At 47.1% G+C, this 24,575-nt stretch overlaps 1 protein-coding gene across 5 annotated transcripts in view; it reads right to left on the minus strand.

The window, feature by feature from the left end:
* Positions 1-24,575, minus strand: part of CLIP2 (CAP-Gly domain containing linker protein 2) — a 385,636-nt gene that overhangs the window by 292,093 nt on the left and 68,968 nt on the right. For 2 of the 5 annotated variants that reach the window (XR_015308346.1, XM_086954602.1), the window contains exons 1-2: positions 15,326-15,602; positions 14,493-15,031 (exon numbers count right to left, since the gene is read on the minus strand). Coding sequence is in view for 4 of the 5 variants with exons in the window: in XM_086954602.1 (XP_086810728.1) it covers positions 14,493-15,031; positions 15,326-15,389 (603 nt within the window). In the remaining variant the exon portion in view is untranslated. Of the gene's footprint in view, positions 1-14,492; positions 15,032-15,325; positions 15,603-24,575 lie in introns of those variants that run through there. The other 3 variants (XM_086954601.1, XM_086954599.1, XM_086954600.1) reach the window with 2 other exon arrangements.

Consider the following 24,575-nt stretch of genomic DNA (forward strand, 5'->3'; position numbering starts at 1 on the left):
TACGATGCCCCCGAAGAGTGCCAGGTGGAGTAGAGCAGGAGAGCTATGGAGTAAGGCATTACCACTATCCAGAGGCATGAGTACAAAAGCTTTTTGACTTCCAATTTTATTTTTTTTATTATTAAAGAAGAGAGATCTGGTACCACACAGTTTACTCTTCAAGAACAACAAACATTCTTAATATTCAGTACTTCATATGTGTTTATTAGTGTTGCAATGTTGGAGCTTGTGCCACTGTCCTTTGTAAATGCTGGCTTCTGATTTGTTAATAGGCTTGTTAGTCCCTCCTTAGTACCGCCTTGTCTTCATTTGTAACTTTCCATGAGGACTGGCCCTATTACTTCAGCTGTTACATGGTATGGCTTATTTAGTCTGTAAGCACTATTTTCTATAATGACTGTCTCCTACTTCAGGCAATTCATGCTTTCCTGCAGCATTCAGCATGCCATGTGCGCTTTGACTTTCCGAACAGCCCGGAAGAATGATGGCCGTTCTTTGAAATTAAATAGGTCTGGCATTCACAAGAGTTTGAGCTATTGGCATTGTAAATGATAATGCCTTTTATTTGTGTGCTAATTATCAAAGCAGATAAATAAAAGGCACTGTCATTTACAATGCCAATAGCTTACCTATTCTCGCAAATGCGAGACCTATTGCATTGCAAATGCTTGTTTTAACCATTGTGTTTCCGAACAATTTGCAAATTTAGCTTATGCAATCCGTGTGAAGTTTTAAGAACGCACACTGTGGGTGCAGAGACGGCAAAAATTGCTAATTTAGCTTGGGCAAACCGTGTGAAGTTTTAAGAAAGCATACTGTGGGAGCAGTGATGGCGAAAATACAAGAGAAAGCTGAGAGGTGGCGATTTCTTCCACTGTCCTTGGCTGCTAGAACTGCAGTGGTTATAATGGTATTCTTACAGCAGCTGCAGTATTGTTTCACAAATATATCTATTCCACGGACAGAAGAGTTTTTGGGACAATATGCCCAATTTTAATTAAATTTATACGGGCAACGAAACAACCTAGAATGTCCTGGGACATCATGACCCTACCATATGACAAAGGAGACTTTGCGATTCCCAGTATCGAGCATCACTATTGAGTTGTCTAGGATAAACATGCATTGAGGATGTGGCGAAACGGCTAGAGCTGCCCACCTAGAAGATGGGGAAACCTGGTTCAAGTTTCGGCAGGGACGCTCAACAACCTGTGATTCTGGGAAAATCACTTCGTGCCATATGTATCAAAATAGAGTTTTGCGATTCTCAAATTGCAATTTTTAGTGAATCGCAATTAAAGAATCACAAAATGTACTGTATGTAGGATTTGCTGAAAATTTTGCAAATCCTACATATTCCTTATTTGCGAATTGCAAATTGAGATTCGCAAATAAGGAATACCTTCCCGCTCATTCCTATGGGCTAGGAGGCCCATAGGAATGAATGGGAAGACATTCTCAATTTGTGATTACCAATTAGAGAATCGCAAATTGAGAATGCAATTTCAAGGTTGCAAGGGTGCCAAAAGGACACTCTGTTCCACCCCTGAAATATGCATGTGTGTACATTTTGAGCACATACATGCCAGCCCTAAGGGCATGTATGTGCGCCAAATGGCACTTTGAAACAAGCATTGGCATAGCCAATAGGTCTCGCCTTTGGGTCCTTATAAATGTTTAGTTATCCAACACAATATCTTTGGTGCAACAACATCAAGTGTTGCATGGCTAAACAATAATAAGGTCCCAAAGGTGAGACCTATTGGCTATGCCAATGCTTGTATTGTTTTACGACCCGACTACCTCATAGTGTCAATTACCGCATTTACAGAGAGTTTTTGTATTATATCCCGCCATATGCCTGAACGTTATTATTGTAACTGTTATTTGCTGTACCCTTGTATCATGCTACTGCTGTAACGCGCTCTGGTGCCTTCAGGCCATGTCCGCGCTATATAAAATTGCAAAAATAAAATAGTACAACACCTGCGGCAAGAAATGCTCAATCACAAAATGCATTCTTTTGGTTTTCTTCCCACGTGCCGTACTGTACTTGAAGCTGTGTTTTCCCGTACTGTCGGTTGTCCTGGATCTCCCTTATAATTTAGACTGCAGACGACTGGAAGGGGGAGACACCCGAGGCTCAATAAAGCAGATTATAGTAATATGCTTGTGAAAATCAAGCCCTTGTGGTGAGCGGCGTCTCGTGCCTCCCGGGGTGGAGGCTGCACCAGGAGCAGCGGGACCTTCCCTGTGAGGCTGTCCACTGCACCTAGAACGCAGCATCGCATTGGTATTCTGAGCACAGTGCTGCTCACAAATTCCTTTACCAGGAGCTCGGACCCTGCGAGGGAGGCCCGCGCCACAGACCGTCCGAGGCTCCGAGCAGAGTGAACAAGGTGGCGGGCGAAGCCTAAGGAAGGCAAAGGAACAGAGGCGAGGGAAAGAGGACTAGAACAAGGAAAGAAATATTAGAGAAGACGCGGGAGGCAAAGGATGGGAAAGGAGTTGAAAGAAGGGGAAGGAGATGTGGGAAAGAAGAAGGAGTGAAGGGAGGGAATAAAATTTAAGTAAAGGGAAAAGAGCGGAAAGGGGGCGTGCAGAAATGAAGTAAAGGAAAAAGAGCGGAAAGGTGGCGTGCGGTAAGCTAAAACAAGCAACAAAAAGAGGGGCAGCCCTGAGACGCGCTCTGTGGTGGGGAGGGTGAGGAGCGTTGAAGCGCAAGACGGAGAGGTGGAGCGAGGCGCGCGCGCTTGTGCGTATAACCCCACGCTCTACACCTCACAAAAAGCTGTGGTCGGCTTTTTGAAGCCCAGCAACTAAAAGTCTCACCAGAGCAGCGCATGCGCAAGCTCAGGCGAGACCTAAAAAGCAATAAAGTGCTTGTTTCAAGAAAATCGCAACTTACCACCAACTTGAAGTTGGTGGTTATTTGCGATTCCTTAAGACCTAATAGCAAATTTCTGGTGCTTCCAGAATTGCATTTAAGGAATCGCAATTTGCAATTCCTTAATTGCATTCACAAAATAGAGAACCGCAAATTTTGCGATTCTCTATTTTGCGATGGACTCTATGGATGATACATCCCCAAAGGTTTTTTCCCATTCGCAAATGGACAGATTCTGAGAATCGACCCGTTTGCGAACGGGAAAAAGGCTTGATACATATGGCCCTCTATCTCTCCGTGACAAACAAAATGAATGTGTCCTTCTGTAACCCAACTGGTGGTCATGTAAAGAGCCCTGATAGCTTCGGGTCGAGTTTGCGCTGTATAAAACTCCCAACAAAAATAAATAAATGGTACAACGCCAGATTTAAAATGCCCTGCCATGCAACAGAGGAGACATAGCCGCATGCCTCCTCTGAACATGAAACAGAGCCTTCTCTTCGATTGCCATTTTGCCGGAGGCTGTGATGAAGCTAAGTATTTAATCCTTGCCTGTATTTGCACCCTTTTAACGTATGTACATGTCTAATTAGTTGCATCCTAAGAGGGATTGTTAATTATCATCTAGCTAATGTGGCAATACATATGAAGGGGTTTTCAAACAATTACTACATGTGAAATAAAGCCGCCTAATCATGAAATATTCGCATAGATACATCCCTCATCTGCTGTGTGATGCCAACGGCAATTAATGTTTACTGACTGGGAAAATGCCACCATCATGTTTACACTGCCTTAAGAAAGAGCGGTTGCCTCACGAGGCCATGCATTCCTTTGGAGAGGAGGGTTCTTGGAGCACGTCTCGAGCTCGTCCAACATAAAAGAAAGGAGGTACTCATGCAGATTTTTCCCCTTCTTTGTGGGCGATACATTAAAGCTGGGCAAGGAAGGTGGCACATTACATCAGTCTATCGCCTTATGACAGGAGATGGCATATTTAAATCTTAGTACAGAAAGGGATTATAAAACAAATCATGGCGTGCAAATTACACCGCTCTTCAAAGAGATTGAAGAATTGGAAACGAATCAGAGGGACATGTGAGAGCAGTTATAAAAGTATTGGGCGCTGGCAGTGCTGGTAATGCAGGCTCTAACTAATAATTATGCAGAACTTGGGCGGGGAATGGTGGCTGCCTGACTTCCGGTTAGCCACTCTCTCTACATTATCACGGATGCTGTTTCCAGTTCAAGGCTTTTCACAGCCAAATCGTTTGAATCGGAGGCCTTAGTCGAACCAGGGCAGTGGAAGTGAGCTAAGGTTGCATGAATCAGAACATATTTGTTTGTCTACCAATAGCCCAGAATTGGAAACAGTGACTGTGATGACATGCTGTGCACAGACACTCTGCCTCAGGGTGTAGGGCCATTCCTGTGCATCTTAAACATGTGATTAAACATATACACACAGGTAGGGTCATAACTCTTTTAGGGGCACTTCAAGGCGCATGGCAATGGCAGTGTATGCGTTTATGGGGAAGGAAGTGGCCTCATGAATTCAGAGAAAGTGCCAGAGAACTCTGTTTTAGGAGAGGGCTTACGAAGATCTGGGAAGACAGTGGTAGAAGTTCAGGAAAATGATTCAAGAAAATGACTGAGGGCTTAAGAAGACCTAAGAAGGCCAAGAAAACATGCAGGTGATAAAAAGCAGCACAAAGGGATTAATGGTCTAGAATGAATTTTATTACATTCCATTTTAATAGGTCCAAGATATTTTCCTGTGTTGCACCAATATTAATCATTGTTTTTAAGAAAATTTATTATTTAAAAAGGATTTCTTTTATATGTATTTAACTTGTATTGTGATGTTTTTTATTAACTAATAACAATAAACTGAAACTGGTCCAAGAGCGTGATTTTTTGCACCGGATAGGCGTCATCCACAGTCTGCTTGAGCTTGTAGGACCTTCCTGTGGTCCAGAAGTAAGGGAGCCAATCAGAACACTAAGATGAGTTATCCGGTAAGCCCGGTCTACCGGCCACGATGGTGCAGATTAGCCTTTCAACTTTATACTATATGAATATTGGTAAAGATAATAGGTCTGGCACAGATTGTCATAGTAGTCGCTGGCAATGAATGGAACTACTTTGTGTGTGGATGTGCTCCTAGTGAAAGGGCTGAAATTCGCCAATCTACGTGAAGTGGAATGATCTATTGTTCAATGCTGTATGCTGTAGAAAATGTGAATGAAAAAATAAAAAATAAAACAATGTTTGAAGAGGGCTGAGCCCCTATTAGTAACAATATTATATATAATTTTAGTAAAATCAAGAGGTCTTGGCTAAAGCCAGACCTAAAAACGAATTGTTATGCAGGGTGTAGCATTTTTACACACACTACTAGACTAGCAGAGCAAGGAGCCAGGTGGGGCAGTGTTTAAGTAAATGTTCCAACAGACCACAGATACAGATAACCAGATAGCTCAGTCCAAAGCTATCTGCAGCTATTGTATCTGAATTTGCACCACAACGGCTCCCTCCATATTTCAGTTTTAGGCTAGGAAGACAAGGGCTGAGATAACCAGGATACTTCTAAAAATTGCATGCATGACCCACAAAGCTTTACATTTCAACACCTGAATATATCTTGCACAAAAACTTGACCACTCTGGGAGCTCTAAGACTTATTAGATTAGACTTGTCTTTATCAAAGACTTATGATTGTTATGATCTGTTATGTTTGTTTCTTGTCTGGTTGAGTATTGATTTTCGCTTCCTGTACCTTCGTAACTGCCAATCTGTAAAGCGCTCTGATACGCCACATGGTCTTGTTCTCGCTGTATAAAAGTTTAAAAATAAATAAATATATGGGGGGGCAATCCCAACTTTGGAGTTAGTAACTTTTACATTTTTTTATGCAAAACATTGATACATCTCGGTGTTTGGAAGTGACAACCCCTTCCAAATAGCCAATCGGTAGGCGTTGTAATCCATAAAAATGGTATCCGCTTATAAAATGTAAGTGATTCATAGAAAAAAACTATTTTGCGGAAATTTTGAATCAGAGCGTTTGCAACCGTAAAACAGGCTCATATATCTGGCCCTATGTCCCTTCCTAGAGCAGTTGTCAGGGTGCCACAATCTGGTACAGGGCTAAAAGGATGGTGTTACAGGGAATGGGAGAGCAGTGAGTTGTGGAGAAGCATCACCCTGAATTGAGTGTCACGGGCTGGGAATCGAAGAGGCTGCAGGACGTCAGCAGAAATGGCTGCGATGGATGCTTCGGATTGGGACGATAACTTTGAAAACAAGCATTTGCAATGCAATGGTCTCGGCATCATTAAAGGTAGAGCTATTGGCATTGCTCATGACATTTCTTTTTTTTTCTTTAAATCAAAAATAAATGGCCATTGTCATTAACATTGCCAATACACAGCACTCTGCACTCAACAGCACACAATGCTCTGCACACTTGCTCTGCACTCACTGCTCTGCACACTCACTCTGCACACTCACCACTCTGCACTCACTGCTCTGCACACTCACTCTGCACACTCACTCTGCACACTTGCCACTCTGCACACTCGCCACTCTGCACACTCGCCACTCTGCACACTCTCCACTCTGCACACTCGCCACTCTGCACACTCGCCACTCTGCACACTCGCCACTCTGCACACTCGCCACTCTGCACACTCGCCACTCTGCACACTCGCCACTCTGCACACTCGCCACTCTGCACTCGCCACTCTGCACTCGCCACTCTGCACTCTGCACTCGCCACTCTGCACTCGCCACTCTGCACTCGCCACTCTGCACTCGCCACTCTGCACTCGCCACTCTGCACTCGCCACTCTGCACTCACCACTCTGCACTCACCACTCTGCACTCTGCACTCACCACTCTGCACTCGCCACTCTGCACTCGCCACTCTGCACTCACCACTCTGCACTCACCACTCTGCACTCACCACTCACCACTCTGCACTCACCACTCACCACTCTGCACTCACCACTCTGCACTCTGCACTCACCACTCACCACTCTGCACTCACCACTCTGCACTCACCACTCTGCACTCACCCCTCACCACTCTGCACTCTGCACTCTGCACTCACCACTCTGCACTCACCACTCACCACTCTGCACTCACCACTCGCCACTCTGCACTCTGCACTCGCCACTCTGCACTCGCCACTCTGCACTCGCCACTCTGCACTCGCCACTCTGCACTCACCACTCTGCACTCACCACTCTGCACTCACCACTCACCACTCACCACTCACCACTCACCACTCTGCACTCACCACTCTGCACTCACCACTCTGCACTCACCCCTCACCACTCTGCACTCTGCACTCTGCACTCTGCACTCACCACTCTGCACTCACCACTCACCACTCTGCACTCACCACTCACCACTCACCACTCGCCACTCTGCACTCTGCACTCGCCACTCTGCACTCGCCACTCTGCACTCGCCACTCTGCACTCACCACTCTGCACTCACCACTCACCACTCACCACTCACCACTCACCACTCACCACTCTGCACTCTGCACTCACCACTCTGCACTCACCACTCTGCACTCACCACTCTGCACTCACCACTCACCACTCACCACTCTGCACTCACCACTCTGCACTCACCACTCTGCACTCACCACTCTGCACTCTGCACTCACCACTCACCACTCTGCACTCACCACTCTGCACTCTGCACTCACCACTCTGCACTCACCACTCTGCACTCACCACTCTGCACTCACCACTCTGCACTCTGCACTCACCACTCTGCACTCACCACTCTGCACTCACCACTCTGCCCTCACCACTCTGCACTCACCACTCTGCACTCACCACTCTGCCCTCACCACTCTGCACTCACCACTCTGCACTCACCACTCTGCACTCACCACTCACCACCACCAAGCATTGACAAACCCAATACCTTATGTAGACGAGACCTATTGGCTTTTCCAATGCTTGTTTTTAACTCTGTGGTCGCGTCCTTCTGAATATGTTTGAATATAAACGTTCACATTCTATCGCACGTTGGCTTGAGGGCTGTTGGAATTCACGGTATGCTTTAATCCAAAATGTTGATGCGGGTTCAACGAGAGAGAGACAGAATTTGGCAGTACGGCAAGCGATTTTCTTGCATGAGTTCAATCAATGGGTGATGTAAACAAAGCGTCTTTCATCAGTGTCCATTTTGAGAACTAACAGCGAATCCCTGGAACGTTGCCTGTGTTGTATTTGTGTTGTGCAAAAGGGGATGATTGCATACTCAACCATTCATAATTTAAACATGTAAATTGTTGGCAGATGAAACACGGGTGCATACAACTGCTGAGCTTTGCTTAGCAAGGAGTTATGGTAACTTTGTTCTTAGAATGAAGCAGGAGCAGGATGCTCCGGGCAGAATTGTAAGCATTAATTTAAATCCTGTTTAAACACCGTTAGGTGAGGGCTTGGAAAACCTATTAATCAGCTATTGAATACAATTGCATTTATGGTATTTATTGCATTTCATTGAACTCGCGGCCGCCCCGGAAGTCAGGCACGGTCGCCTGTGACGGGGGCGGGGCCACGTTCACACCGGAAGAGGAGGCAGGCGGAGTCGTAGCGTCTCGCGGCCCGGGGCTCCTGTGAGCGGTGTAGAGCCCCGGGGCCGCGCCAGCAGGAGGTTGGGCGCCGCGTGCTGAGGTAAGGTAAGTTCTGGAGTGCGATTGGTGCACTTGTGTGTGTGTATGCTCGTGTGTGTGTGTGTGTATGTATGTGCGCGACGGTGACGGCGGGGGAGTGGGAGGGGGGTCTGGAGCGCGATTGGTGCACTTGTGTGTGTGTATGGTCGTGTGTGTGTGTGTATGTATGTGCGCGACGGTGACGGCGGGGGAGGGGGAGGGGGGGCCTCGGTGCACTTGTGTGTGTGCGCGCGCGTGTGTATGAGTCAGGGGTGGTGTCTCTGTATGTATGTATGTGCGTGCGTGCATGGGCGCGTGTGTGTGTGTATGCGCATGCGTGTGTGGTGCTTGCGCTTCCCAGGAGACAGCGCCTGGCCACAGCGCGCGTTCCAGTTACAAATTGCCTGGAAGGATGCGCGTGGCCAGGACTGTCTCCTGGGACTGCTACTCGCTGACATAAGATCTCGGCGGAGACGCGCTTACGCGCGTCTTTTAGCCGAGACCTAAAAACGATTGAAAGGCATTACAGAAGGGAAGCAGCAGGAAAGGAGAAAGCTTGCAAATCAGGAGACGGTGAAGACGGGGGTGATCATCAAACGACATGGTGTATGATAGGGCGTCTGCCTGCATAGGGACTGCTCAGCATGGAACACCTTCTTAGACGCGACTGGGTCCCTGCATTCTCTGACAGATGCTGCCTGACCCTGCCTCCCGCGGAGGGCTCGCTTTTCCTCATAAGCTCTAAGTCATAGGTTTCCCAAACTTTTTTTTTCAACCTTATTTTTCAGTTTTTATACAACAGCACATTATAGTGGTGAAGGTAACAAGTACAGGACACAGTTGCCGGAGCACGAGACTGCCATCCAGAGAACAACAGACGGTGACATATCGAATCAATATCAGGGCCAATAAAAATGCAAAACAGTTGGCAGTCGCTGCATGCCAAAAACTCAACATGCACATCCGCACCCTCCTCATGGAGCCTGTTCAGCTGTAACAGGCAGAGAAGAACCCACAGTCATCAGAACCACCACCAACACCACTTGTCACTGTTGAATCGGGACCCAAGAGCGTGTCACACAAACCCCGCCCTTCAATGAGATCCACCCCAACCTTGTCACCATTCCTGTCCCACTTCATGCGGTGCTCCTCAGATCAGATAGCGTCCATTCCGCCACATCCCTGCGCCAGTGAGCCACCTCTGGAGCCCTCTGTCCCATCCACGTGGTGGCCACCCTACGCCTGGAGAGCACCAATGTTAACTGCATAAATGATAGGCCATCGTACGACCTCTGGGCCTTGTGATGTATCCTAACAAGCAACACCAAGGGATCATCACCATCCACAGGGAAGAGACTCGCATAGTGCGCCACCACCTGGTGGCAAAAGTGCTGCACAGCTCGGCAGCCCCAGGCCAAGCAGAGGGAACCCGCTCCCTGGGTTCTACAGCGAGGGGTGGGCAGCCATCGATGCCGGCGTGGGACATGTGATGAAGGGTCACGGGGGTTCCGTAAGTGCGGTGTAAAAAAGTAATGTATTAGCTCGAATCAAGCATAGCAAGAAACTGATTGCGTGAGTTCACAATCACGCGCCCAGTCCCCATCCTCTAGGGGTGTTGTCAGGTCCACGTCCCAGACTGCACGGTCCCGTAGCGCCACCCGCTGCATCCACCCTCGTGGCTTTACAGAGCAAGAAGATCTAATGCCTGCCCTTAGGGTTCCCAAACTTAACAAGTTAGTACTCGGGGCTTTGCAAAGATAGCCCTGCGTCGCAGGTGATCACATAGAAACAAGAGGAGCTATTATCACAGATGCCAACAAGGGTCACCAATCACTTCCAGAGTACAGCATGTTTTGGGGGAAGGTGAGTCCACATGCCAGGATCAAAGCCAGCCCTTGTGAGAGTGGTGGGGTGCATGTGTGCATACACAGGTTGCCCCCCAGCAAGGGCATCATGGTTTCTTCCATTACAATTGAACTGCTCCGTCTCTCTGAATGTCCAACAGTGACTCTGCATATACTGCTTACAGGGGGCTGAGGGCAGTGTGGTCAAAACTTACATCACATCTGCACGTCAGCATCTAAAACGGCATTGTATGCGTATAGCCGCGTTGAAAGCGGATGATAAATACATCATGAATCTCATGGACTTATTCAAACAAATTGAAAATATCTCATTCATTTCTCTGTTGAAGAAACCTCTACACATCTTTCGTGGGCACAAATTCTTACTGTCCCCCACCTGAAGCTTTGTTGCCCCCCTTGCACTCACAGCCTAATCCATATATAATTGTACAAAGGTAAATATCAACAACGGCGAAGCTGCACGGAGTGACACCCTAGACATGTAGGGGAGTTAAATCTGCCCAGACACTCAGCAAAGTGTGATCTCTTGACTCAACACAAACTCTTAATGTGTCCAAATGTCCAAAGAGGGAAGACACAACACATCCTCCTTGAACAAAAGCAATCCCATAGCATGAAACCAAGAGTTATTTAACTAATCAATTAATCTAAATATTAATAACAGAGCTTCTGTCCTAACTTCGTCTCTTTTGGATTCATTACTAGTGTGTCAATTTTCTCACCCTGTACTTCAGTGCTTCTCTATACTCTTAAACTCTTTTCACCCCTCAAACCGAGATCCAGCCCTCTTCAACCCTGGTGTGCTGCTCCCATCACCACATCCCATTCCAGAAGGCTACCACCACGAAAGCATCTTCCTCTCTAACATCTTACTCATCAATCAATCAATCAATCAATCAATTAATCAATCAAAGTACTGCCTTCCCCTCTTCTTCCCTCGACCTCTGTGCGGCATAATCCGGAGCAAATGCCCAACACTGCCATCAGTCAGCTTTATCTAGCACTTAATAACACAGGTTTGCCGTTTCTAAGAGCTGTAATTCACAGGTGTTACTGTAACCCAATTTAATGGTTGTCATTATCGGCCTCAGAGGTTGAGGTGTGCTTCTTATCGAACTGCAGATCACACAGAGATTTCAGCACTCAGCTCACTGAGCTTACTTTGACATGCTTATGCTGCAATAGCAATCGGATGACATTCATATGAGACATAATCCACTCTCCCCTGGCAAAGTGCCAAGTATTAAGTGTTAGACTCTCACATATGGGTCATTTCGCTGCATCGCCTCGCGGATTGGCTTTCGTCATGCAAATGTGTGACATTCACAGAACTGCTGAGCAAACACAGCCGAGCGCGCAGGCCAGCGCTTCTACAACTACTTACTTGACATCTGAGTGAAGGTATGATGGGTTGATGACCCCTATGGCTCGCTCTAGCTGTACTGGACAGTACGGTTACCCTCGAGATAAGATAGTCTGTGTCAGCAAGATGTGTTACAGTAGTGACACCTCTGAGTGTGATCTCTTATGTTATGTTGATTTGTACAGCGCACTAATTACCCGAGAGGGTATCCAGGCACCTGGAGTGACGTCTTCTGCTCGAGAGAACTGACGGCGTGATGTACAGAGACCGCGCTTACTAAAACGGGCTGCAAATTGTGCACAGACTTTTTGCGAATGGAATCTGATTTTGCAAACCGACCTATGTACAAAGAGGTCAGTTCACAAATTTACCAAATCGCAGGGGGTCACAGAAAGATCTACCTAATAAATATGAATTAGCCAGCTCGGCTTCTTTGTCTGAGTGTAGTGAGCTGGGAAGAGAGAGACAAGCCATTGAGATGTCAGACAAGCCTCCCATTGTGCTGTGACTGTTGCTGCCCAGCCTGAGTCTTTTTGCATAGTGCACGTTGCTTCGTGAGCTTGTTTTAAGGTAGGTTCTTGGCCATTACACTGCACAAATGGGCATCATTTCAGATATTTTGCTCATTACATGGACATATCTCTCAAAGTGTTACATATAAGACACTGAAATGGCACACATAAGCACAAGGGAAGCAGAAATGTCAGAAATGGGTGAATGCAAGACTTGGCAGCTGTATTCATTAAGGTAGCAAAATGAATTAATGATCATTTTTTATTAATGTCACAGTATAACTGATTGGGCGGCATTGTTTAATGACATGAAATTCATCGATATGCATGATGTGGCACTTGTACAGATTTCTGTACCGCTGTCTAACTGTCTTCCAGCAGCCGTGGTGCGGAGCATGACCTGTGGACCAGTGGGTGGGATGTGCAGGCTCTCAAGGACAGTGACTGGCATGATCTTTGGGACAGAGACACTTATGGGCAGAGTTATCAAGCCAGCAACGTTGATGAATAGTAACCCTGATAGGAGTAGCTTTGACAGACTCTGGGCCAGGATCACCGATAACGCGCTCTGACGGTCAGGACCTCTGGCGATGACCTTGCTCCCAGAGCTGACACACATGATGTACAGATTCTTAAGCCCAATATGCCTAGGTTAAGGTCATATTTGAAACACACTTGGATATGTTTGGACTGGTATGTATGGTGGTGAGACCGATTTCTATTGAATAATTTTGAGGAGTAGAGCATTTATAGAGAGCTAAGTGTTGAGAATTTAATATCAAGCAACAAGTCTCACTGTTCCACTTGGAGCTGATTTTTAAGTACTCTTCTTGGTGTGAATTCCTCAAAGTTTTGTTCAGATGACATTTCTAACCATTGTGCTTAGTATCCACATATCATTGTTCTACTTTCCATGAATTTAATTCAATTCTTTGCTCCTTGAATATCTCACATTTCTGCTCACTATGATTTTACATGACCAGTGTCTGTCCTCTCACATGCGGTCGTTCCTATGTAAGCGGAGGTGAAGAGGCAGTTGGCTGCATCATATCTTCAACTACTTCTCTTTCAGGGGAAGAAGTTGCAGCAGCAACCGTGGTGTATCACACCAGTTTTAGCAGTACTCACAAGAACTCACTTGATGTGGCCCAGCACAGTATATTTTGGTTCCACGAGTGCACATATCCACTTACAAACAAAATGGTTATTCACCTTGATCGCATTGTCAGACATGAAAGGTGCATGTTTCTTGAGTGCAGTGCCAGAGGTTCATGCCATGAACAAACCTCAAGGGACAAAGAAAAGTCCGTAAAGAAGATCCCAAGAATAACTTTTATATAGTGATTGCTATTGCTATTCTGTTGCATTACATAACTGCTGGTGTGATTGTCCAACTCACTGGAACAGTTTAACGACCTCAGAAGCATTAAAGACTTCATTGAATCTGCCATGTAGGTCTCACGCAGGCGTCAGCAGCTGCAGCTGAACTCACGGAGCCTTGTCAGAGTGACACCAAGAGGCTTCAGACTCATCTACACCAAGAGATGCCAACAGGAATCTTGGTTTGTGCCAACAGAGTCGGACACCACCTGTCATCTTATGGCACCGGCTCCTTTGGACTAAATGGTCATGAAAAGTAAGATTTAGGCATTGGGCTTGAAACTTTGGCCAGACACAGCAAGATGCGCCTTTTTCTGTGTTTTTTTACCACCCCTCTAAAGGCTGTTCCATATCACAGTGTTAGGTGCAGCACTAAAATGCGGCCTTTTGGTGACATTTGACTGCTCTAAGACCTTGTTGGATAAAGGTGGCAGAGGATCAAGGAACAGAGGGAGATGGAAGAAAGTAAAGATGAAAAGAGAGGGAGAAAGGAAACGGAGGAACTGACGCAAAAACTGGGTGCGTGAGCGAAGTGACATTGTTATGCAGAAAAGTGGTAATGTTGACGATTTACTTAAAAGGACATCGACAAATGGTGCACTACTTAGGTAATTGTCGCTAAAAAGTAGTCTTCAGTTGACTTCACATGTAGAGCCTTCATCCAACAGTTTAGAGACCGAAATAGCAAACAAACATAAACATCTAACAGCAGACTTACAGAGCAGTAATCTTGAAGAAAAGCATCCACAATTTACAAACAAACAATACAATTTGTGGCTTCCTGTGACTCTGCTAGACTTACCAAGACACGGTCACCCATGCGCAAGTCCTTGTCCCCTTTCTTCACAGACCCGCTGTCCGAAAGGTTGGATCCAGATTCATTTCCAGTCTTCATGGAGCTGTTGAGTACACAATCCCTCAAAGGGACAATCCTAGTGGTGAGGGGAGGAGTGGCAGTACCAGAAAGTAATGACAAGTTCTGGGTGGTCAGAGACTCTACAGACAAGGCATCGCTCCCTGAGCCTTCGGTGGTGAGCTGCCGGGTCAGCTTGGAAGGCCGCGTGAAAATCCCTTGGAGAGGCTGGCACTCGAAGTACCGCACACCACCCACCGACCCATCGTTCTTGCCAACCAGGTCATCCAGTACCACGCCAGCCCACTGGCCCGGTGCAAACTGCGTCTCTCCCAAATAGTGGATCACACCCGGCTTGACCCCGTTCACCCATACGCGTTCGCCAACCAAGAAGTCTCCCACAAACTCGTCGCCCACTTCTGTGTACTTCGAGGTTGACTTCTCAGCGCTGAGCGATGACGTCGAATTCTGTTTGTGCAGAGGAGATCCTGTTATTGGAGAGAATAAAAGGGAAGAATGAAAAGAGGAAGTGAACCCTGAGAGGAACAAGTGAGCAGCAGAAATACACATTATTTATTTACAAAAACACAAGGGTTGTGGTTATCTCGCAAGCTGCCAACACACCCAGCAGCAGTTGTAGAAAGTAATGACTTGTGTACTGAGGCAAATTAATGGAACTGGACGTGGAACAAAAGTAGTGTTGATTAAAAAAAGGAACTACACAAAATATTACAAAATATAATCGCCACCCTGCAGCTTTTCACAGTTGCCAAAGAACTTACCAACTGTGATCTTGACTTTCCCAACACTGAGCAATTTGGACATTTGTGCCGCCGCCGTCTCCATGGTCTTTTCATTGCCTTTGGGTTTGAGGGGTTCGGGGGCTAACAGTGCTCCGGGGAGGCTGGCTAGCGCAGCAGCCTGAGGGCACACTACCAGCTCGCCATCGGGGCTACCGTCCGGGGTGAGAGGCGGCCGGCAGAAGCGCACATCCCCGCTGCCACATCACTCGCCGGCCCGGCCTGCAAATTAACTTCATATGAACCTCGCCCCTCCTCCGCCCCCCCCTCACTTCCTCTTCCCTAGTCCTCTCTCCATCTCCATGGCAACGGCAACCGCTGCTTTACGCTGGCAGTGCCTGCAGCATGTGCACATCTGGGCAGGATCCCTTTCCCATTCGCGCCTGCCCCGCCCTGCGCCGCAGCTGGATGCTGCCAGACCCTCGATGGCCCGTCTCACGGGAGCCGAGAAAGGCCACACTACAAAGAATGCCTCCGCCTTTAGCTAAGCGTCAAGCTGCTTTCATCTGTGGCACCCGATGTCTCCGGGAAGACAGCATGGCATGTCCAACGTTGGCCCACGAAAGCTGAGCCATGACAATGTTTTTACGATGATAACTCATTATGGAAATGTCCTGGGGCGACATCCCTGTACCTACCAGGACCACCCCAATCCTAGTCCACGTCACGTTAACAGTCCACTGTTGCTCTTAGAACTGAGGTACTGCTCTAGATCACATCTGGACTGTGTCTTTGCCTTGGAATCTGTACAGCGCCCTCTCTATATAAATATCACATACATACATATATTGAGTAGGTGCATGCAAATGCTTCTAATGGGGATACCCGGACATTATGCATTCACTCCAGCCATCATCATGGGCAACACCATAGTCATTCAAATATCACTCATAATTACACTGAAATTATGGAAATGTCACACATAGCAATCTGAAACCTTGGCAGCCATGATTATACAGAAGGAAGGGCAGCAGGCCTGGCCTGCAGGAACACAGCAATTACAGCTACCGCGCCTGACTCTTACACCTTCCCTGGAAGCGGCGCAAGCCATAGGAAGGAGGCATGTGCTTGGCTTGTCGTCCACCCCCACTCAACTCAGAAGGTATGCCCGATGTACTCTTGAAAACAACTTTCTTTTAGGCTCCTATTGTGTACATACTGGTCTGTTCTCCCGCCACGGGTTATATTATGACAAAGTAGTAGACAAGTCGAGAGAAGGGAGAGTGATCAGTGAAGATGAAACACAATAATGGACATACCCAGTTCACTTCCATGCCTCATCTGCAGCCCACCACTGGCCATCAGCATTATCCCAGTACTTAATTTGTAAAAAAAAAAAAAAAAAAAACTAGTGCCATGGTTCTCCCCAGGAGGTCACTGCAGCTTGCACTACAAATTGCCCCTGCCATGCTGCCAATGACATCTGTTTGTGTTTGCAATGATAGTAACAACACAACTACGGATATCACACTCCGACAAGTTCGATAATGCGGACTAATGCCGGCCCCCAAAATGAAGAAATGGCTTAGGCGGCAGGTAATAGTCATCTTCAGTGTATATTAAATTAATATTTCACTGTTGTGGGCCTCTCTAAATTAGCCAGACAGCGCCACCTTATGGCAGACTGTCACAAGCACAGCACCGGTGATGACAACCGTCAATTAACCACCCGCACAAATTATGCGCTGCATTAGCCTCACTTCCTTTTTCACCTCATGCTGAAATGCAGCTATGAACATCACGCTACAACAATACTAGCAAACAGAGCAGCTATTTAATCATCTTCTTGGAAGGTGAAAAGTGCTCTGAGGCATTCATGAGGGGTATGAAAGTGGCACAAAGATGGGACAATACAACAGAATGCACCAAAGCAACAGCTACTAGAACATCAGGAATAATACCTGGCCTTCCGTAGAACACTGAGCATGATGGAAACAAACAGGATTGATGTACTTATGTGGTGCTGGTGGTTGCAGGTGGTGGACAACAGAACTTAGTTTTGGAGATTTGCACTAATTTTTCATCATCAGACTTTGACTCAGAGCAAAACAGAGAAAGGTGGAGAAGGGAGAAAGAAAGTGGCAGAGAAACACTGGAAACCAGTAACAAAGGTAAAAAGAAGAGATGGAACGAACCAAGAGTGAGATCAAATGACGGGAAGTGTAGGATGGTGGAAGAAAGAGTGGAGAACAGACAGACATGCCCCCTTTCACAAGCCAAAACGTTGCCAGTGTTGTAAAGTAGGTGCCGTAGGTGGGTGCCAAGAAGAAACTGACTCCAAACTGGATACTAGAAATAGGCTTTATGTAAATCCGTATTTGTAAAGTGCGATCTACTCACCCTTACCGGTCTCAAGGCGCTGGGGGCCGTCATGGAAATTAAGTGAGCTGTTGCCCAGAGTAACATGGTGCCGAGCTGAGCTGCCACCGGAGCCGAAGATCGAACCGTGAACCCTGTGCTCCGAAGTCAGCAGCCCTGGCCGCTGCACCACGCCTCTTTATTGGTCGTCTCCACTGCTCCACAACCTGCTTGCCTCGCAAGAACCTTCTCAACATTCTAAGGCAAGGTTCAGAACAAACTGTAGGAACATTCTAAAGTACACAAGGGAGAAGGGGAGGTGGAAAGTACCAAGTGGAAAGGATCTAAATTACAACTAGGTCAGGTGTTATCTGGCAACCTTGGCATTCCGCCGTGCAGGTGATGGGCTCCTAGAATGAATCAGGGCCCGGCACCTATTTATTTGTACAGATTAAACTGTGAGTCTAATCCAGTGTAAAATGTCGAGAATCCAGGTAAAATGTTTCTAATAAGCAAATGAACAAACCGTATGGCAGAATTACACCTGCCATGAACACATGAATCATGGCAGATGTAACTCGAGACAGTCCAGACCAGCAGCACAGGGTTTTTGCTGCAAAACTCACACTTCTTGATAGACACAGATTTTACCATTTTGTAAATGGCTTGCAGGGGTTTGAAACCGACCAGCAGATTTTTCATTGTGAGACTTTGACATTTATCGCCATGCCTGCAGCTCCAGACATGGAAAAAGGGTGCAGACTCATCAGAAATGAAAGAGCAGTGCTGTAGCCCAGATGGCGAGGGGACCGTAGCAGCTATTGTAACTAGAATTGCATTTATATAGAGCTTAATACCCCTGTTGAGGCTTCAGAGTGCTTGAAGGCAAGTAGCATGCTACTCTGGAACCCAAAAAGAATTCCTGGTGAATTAGTATAGGGAAGTATGAAATTAATTTGAGCGGTGGACATATGAGTCTGTTATTTGGGTTGAAAAGGAAGATAGAAGATTTCAGCCACTGGCTTTCTTCAACCAGCCTCTTTCAGCGAATGCCTTAAGGCTTTGTCAACCCAGTGGATTATCCATCTCTTATCTAATATTGTTGTCAGTTTGGTTGTATCCTTCCCTCTTCACTTGAGAGCTTGTATTGAACTGCCTGAGGGACTACTTTGCAACCAGCGTGACTCACTCAAATGTCCTAACACTGCGTACATTAGCATATTAAACCCAGACCTAATGGTTTTGTAAATGCTAGCTGTAATGGTAGTTCAGCAGAGGAGTGGGCACCTGCTCAATGAATTTCTGTAGAGAAGATGGCCAGTACGAGCTACTCCGCCACCCAGCTGATGCTCGACATTAAAAGTTGGAGAAGGGCTTATGCTGCCTGCAATTAATTTGACAGTAAAGTTTGGCCTCAAAAAGACCACATTACCAAAGTAGTCCTTGACACCTAAAGGGAACTACTTTGTGTGTGAATGTGCTCCTTGTGATGCAGTCACCAACAGTGAAATTAGCCAATGGCTGAAGTGGGCTCACGCATCGCTTCAAGCTTTGGTGGTCAGAATGAAAGAATACTAATGACACAATAACAGACCGATGGATGAAGTGGACCGGCGGACAGTCCCTGTAAGTACGTTTATTATAATTTTACTGAAATCAATACCTTGTGACTGACGGCAGATCTAACAAAATACCTAAAATAGTTAAAAATGAAGCAGTTCATAGAGTTGTAAATACTGGTGCTGACAAATCCACAGCTATGAAGAGCAGCCTGGGAGGTAGGATGATGGTGCCTGCAGTCCACTGGGAGTAAAGAGCCTTGAGACCCTTCTGCAGCTGAAGAGAGTCAGTGTGTCACATGGTACCCCCTTCTGATGACAGCCACAGATCATTGCAACAATAGCACAGAGAGGAACAGACAGACGGAATGCGAATGCCCATGACGATCCGATAGCCGTCACTTGAACGTGCAAGCCCAAGACCGCCAGAGCTGTGTGGAACGCAGCAGAACGAAAAGCACTTTCATGTCACTGGTGACCAGTGGCAGCTGGCATGTATGGGGTGTGGTGGGCGGGCAAATGGCTGGTGGGTGAAAATAAAAAATAAAATACACTTACCTGTGTCACGTCTGACCCCTTCTTCCTCCTGCACCGCAAGCCCTTGAGAAGTGCCTTAACCAATCCTGGTGCTGCTCTCATGCTGTGAGAGCAGCACCCTGAATGGAGGGAGCAGTCTTACTCGCTGCTCCCAAGGACACTGAAGCCCTGCACTTACTCTAACCCAGATGTCTTAACACAGCTGGGTAAGAGGTTTCGGGGGCCGCATGTTTGGCTGGTTGTAGCAGGCCGGCCAGCCAAAAAGACATCCACACTAAAGTGGTGAGGCAGCCCCCCGCCCCCCCGCCACCCTCCTGCTGTCACTCAGCAGCAGCCCCACCACGTCTTGACGCGAGAGCCAGGATGGGGTTATTTTGAAAGATGAAATGGTAATGAACCAACTACCATTTATGTTTTAATTCTGGGGCATGGAGGGGCATTTTAACCAGTGGGGCGACGCTCCTCCCCTTAAATGGAAGGGCCGCCCCTGCTGGTGACAGGTCCTTCATGTACCACCAAAAGGTAAAGACCCTGACACAGCTGGCACAGCTGGCAGAGAGAGTGTTGGAAGTTGATGAAGACTCTTCTGAAAAGCCTCAGGCACTGAAGGCCTATCCCTTCATTCCTAAACCAACAGGGTACCTGAAAAAGATCTTCCACCTTGACCTTCTTACAGAATACCTTTTCATGTATGCCATTAGACTGCTCGCAGTTCACTCAAGAAAGACACAGTGAAGCACTATATTTGGACAAAGGAACAGCCGCCACTTAGCTCGTCAGTGTGACGTAAATCTTGTTTAAGATGTCAAACTGTGTCTCAGCAGGGTGATGCTGGTAAGTAGGCCAAAGCCCAACACTGCTTGGGTTTGTTTAAAACTGATTGCCACAGCATTCTTATAAACCAGGGTAAAACCAATCCGATCAGATGCTGCAGTACAGCTGAGAGAAGTGAAAAGAGAAATCTCTGATCTAAGTTACAGGGTCTACTTATATTGAATAAGGTAGAAAGAACATGGTTAATCAGTTCAACCTATAGGAACAATGGTCCCCACGCAAAAGGTTAGTTTTGCAAACTCACTCCCAGCACCCGCCTGTGTTTTGGGGCTCAGGTTCCCTTTAACTATGAAACCAGATTGCGGTCTCTTATGGGGCATCCGTCAGCCCATCCTGGTTCGTGTGATAGATACCACCTATGCCATCCAGCCAGGCAGGACTCTGCAGACTCTGGGCAGAAGAGGTCCCTTACTCTGTCTAGGGGTCAGAACACCCATCTTTGGTCATGCTAATGGGTTTGACACTGTCAATGTGCTCCATATACTCGGTGTCCATTTCAGCAGAGACCAAAATGTTTTATTCAGTAAAGGCAGGGCCACTAGAATTGTGCTGTTTTACGGCCAGTACAGTTGCCACATATTCGTAGATTTACCGCATTTGCCACATAATCCATTGTCTGCTGCATAATTAGCAGGCTTCGGTAAAAAAATTATATTTAGCTTAAACGGATCAAAAGTTACCAAAAACGCTGCAACACGTGTTGTTGTACAGTGGAAGTCCCTTCGCCGAGATTCACTGGTCACCTTTCTGTTCCTTATTTATGTATTTGAGTGTCAAAGCGGTACTAATGAGGTGACAACTTTACTCAGAAATTGTTAATGTGTAAAAATGCCAAAATAACGAGGTAATACAAAAACAAAATGTGCCACATTACGCCATATAATGTGAGTTTTATTGCTGCATAATTTAGTAAACCTTGCCACATAATTTGGTGCGCCCCTACCCCATAATTCCAGTGGCGCTAGGTATAGGTAGGAAGCACACAGGCACCGTGCCGGAAGTTATTCATGCACAGCTTTCCAGAGTCTGCTAGTGGAATGGTGCAGTGTTTCCCACACTGCCTCTTGGATATACTCTGAAAACCAGGGCACTGCTCAGGCCACAGCCAAGGGAGAAGCTGTACCATGGGGCGTGTCTCTTACCACCCTTCCACTACTAGCCTACAGCAGAGCAGTGACTGCCTGCTTGCACTTGGCAGCACCATTTCCTGCCAAAGTCTGAGAATGCCTATCAATCAATCAATCAGAACATTTGTAAAGCGCACTACTCACCCGTGAGGGTCTCAAAGCGCTGGGGGGTGGGGGGCCGGGGCGCTGCTACTGCTAGAATAGCCAGTGCTACTGCTAGAATATGGAATCCCATCCCTGCACACAGGGAGGAGTTTCCTTACATTTAAGCAGGATTTACCCTGGCCATCAGAAGACCCCTTGGGATCCTGACACCTCATCTTCTTGTGTGCTCCCGGTCTGCTTCGTGCACTTCTCACCTGGCTGCCTGACAGGTGCTTGAGACTGATTCTCAATGTGATGCCTAGAGAAACAGCGCCTAAGTGATGGCCATGTGTGCCATTGCACGTGTGATGTTCAGGCGTTTTTGGGCAGATGCACTAATGTCTCATTCACACCGGGCCCCTAAAGGCCATCCCCGACAGCCTTTCCATGGCGGGTGAACTGCCATGGAAAGGCTGATGGAGAGCCAGCATCCCTATCTGACCGACAGTGCTGCTAGGCACCGCCGGCATGCATTACATGCTGAGGGCCTCCAAAGCACCGGCGGGCTCAAGGAGCCTGTCGGATATGTGGCGGTTGGTGTTTCTGACCGCCACTGTACCGCCCACCATCATAATATGGCGGGCGGAAAAAGGCCTCACGATGGCGGTGAACCCGCCACAGACAGCCTGTCAGTGGCAGGTTCACCGCCATCATAATGACCCCCCCAGGTACTCACCATGAGGCACGGTCATGAGCTCTGTTGTAAGCCCTGTATTCTAAGTCACACCGCGAGGGTGAGAGAAAAGGGTGAAATTGTGATATTAAATGGCACGCTAGGAAGACATAAGCTTCTTCTGCAGGGCCGGACTGGCCGTAGCGGGCACTGGGCATTTTCCCTGTGGGACGGAAGGATTTGGGCCGGTGGGGGCTGTTTTTGTTACTGGGCGCAGGTTTTGCAGCAGTGCTGCAAAATCGGCCCCCAGTAACAAATGCACACGCAGCAGCAGTGTTCCCGCCATTGTTCTAAAGTGCCTTTGTGCTTTAATTACCTAATCCTGCTGTTCCAATGTTCTTAATTATTTTGTTTCAGCCTTGTTAAAGTACACAAGCCATTAAAATCTTGTTTAAGCAAATAAAACTGTAACTCTTGGGCTAATCAAGTAACAAAATAGATTACAGTACTAGACATAATGCCCACCTAGTTCTTACATGGGGGCAGGGAAAAAGATGGAATTAAGGCTGTCTTTGTTTCAGCTGAGGAGCTGTCATTTTTGCTTGATAGAGTTGATTTCTCAAAGTATTGGCATATTTATCACATCTTGCCAGGACCCTAGGTGACCTGCTATTAAAGCAAATAAAGCTTGCCGCTTGTTGCATCAACTGGAGTGGGAATATTACATTTTACCCTTCCTGACTCCAACGCTTTCCCTACTATTTCACCCACTGGAGTGGGAATAGTAAATTTGACCCCTCCTGAGTCCAACGCTTCCTCTCCTGTTGCACAGATTGGAGTGAGAATAGTACATTTAATCCTCCGGAGTACAACGCTTTCCCTACTGTTGCAGAGACTGGGAATAGTTACGTTTACCCCCCGAGTAATAATAATAATAGTCCAATACTTTTCCTACTGTTGCACTGACTGGAGTTGAAATAGTAAATGTTACCCTCATGAGTTTAATGCTTTCTCTACTGTTGTATAAATTGGAATTTGAATAGTATATTTATTACTTATATAGGTTAATTCTCTTATTAATATTGTTTGAATACATATTATTATTAAGGGGCCAATTCCGATTCGGTAAAATCCCTTACAAATAGCCGTACGGAGCATATTTCCCATAAGAATCGTACCCTTAAACGTTCTCGTACGTACGATGAAGTACGATTCAGACCCTAAGCAGTTCTCCGTACGAATCGTACGAAAGACCATCCGACTTAAAAATCTGTACGAATCGCATTCAGAACACGCAGTACGCGATGTCCGTACGGATCGAAGCAGCATTTTCCGACCCAGCAAGTATGATTCATCTCGTCAACACTCCGTACGACTCTTTTTCTACGGGAGCTCAAAACGTCTGGAAAAGCAGATTTCGACTCGAACCGCGTACGAAATAGACCCCCCCACCGGGTACGGTGCGTACACCCCATGATTGGAGGGGTACGGTGCGTAGGGGTACAGTGCATAGGGCTATGGTGCGTACACCCCATGATAGCAGGGGTACGGTGCATAGGGGTAAGGTGCGTAGGGGTACGGTGGGTACACCATATGATTGCAGGGGTACGGTGCATCGGGGTACGGTGCATAGGGGTATAGTGCGTACCCCCCATGATTGCAGGGGTACGGTGCGTAGTGTACGGTGCATAGAGGTACGGTGCGTACACCCCATGATTGCAGGGGTACTGTACGTAGGGGTACAGTGTGTAGGGGTATGGTGCGTACACCCATGATTGCAGGGGTACAGTGCGTAGGGGTATGGTACGTAGGGGTACAGTGCGTACAAACCCATGATTGCAGGGGTACGGTGTGTACACCCCATGACTACAGGGGTACGGTGCGTATGTGATTGTGTGGCTCTCCGTACGAATCGCTCATACGCGACGTTTTTCATACGAATCGCGTTCTCATTCCCCGGTCCGGATCGCACTTGTCGGGTCGTACAGCATGTTTATGATTCGTACAGTTCACTGTGAGAGTCCGTGTCGTACGGATTTTCCTTTGCTTTTCGTACGGTTCGCAATGATTCGATCGTATATTTTTCAAACGAATCGTACAACGCGATTCGGACGGAATTG

The sequence above is a fragment of the Lissotriton vulgaris genome, chromosome 2_1 (genome assembly GCF_964263255.1).
Source record: "Lissotriton vulgaris chromosome 2_1, aLisVul1.2, whole genome shotgun sequence".
NCBI classification, from domain to species: domain Eukaryota; kingdom Metazoa; phylum Chordata; class Amphibia; order Caudata; family Salamandridae; genus Lissotriton; species Lissotriton vulgaris.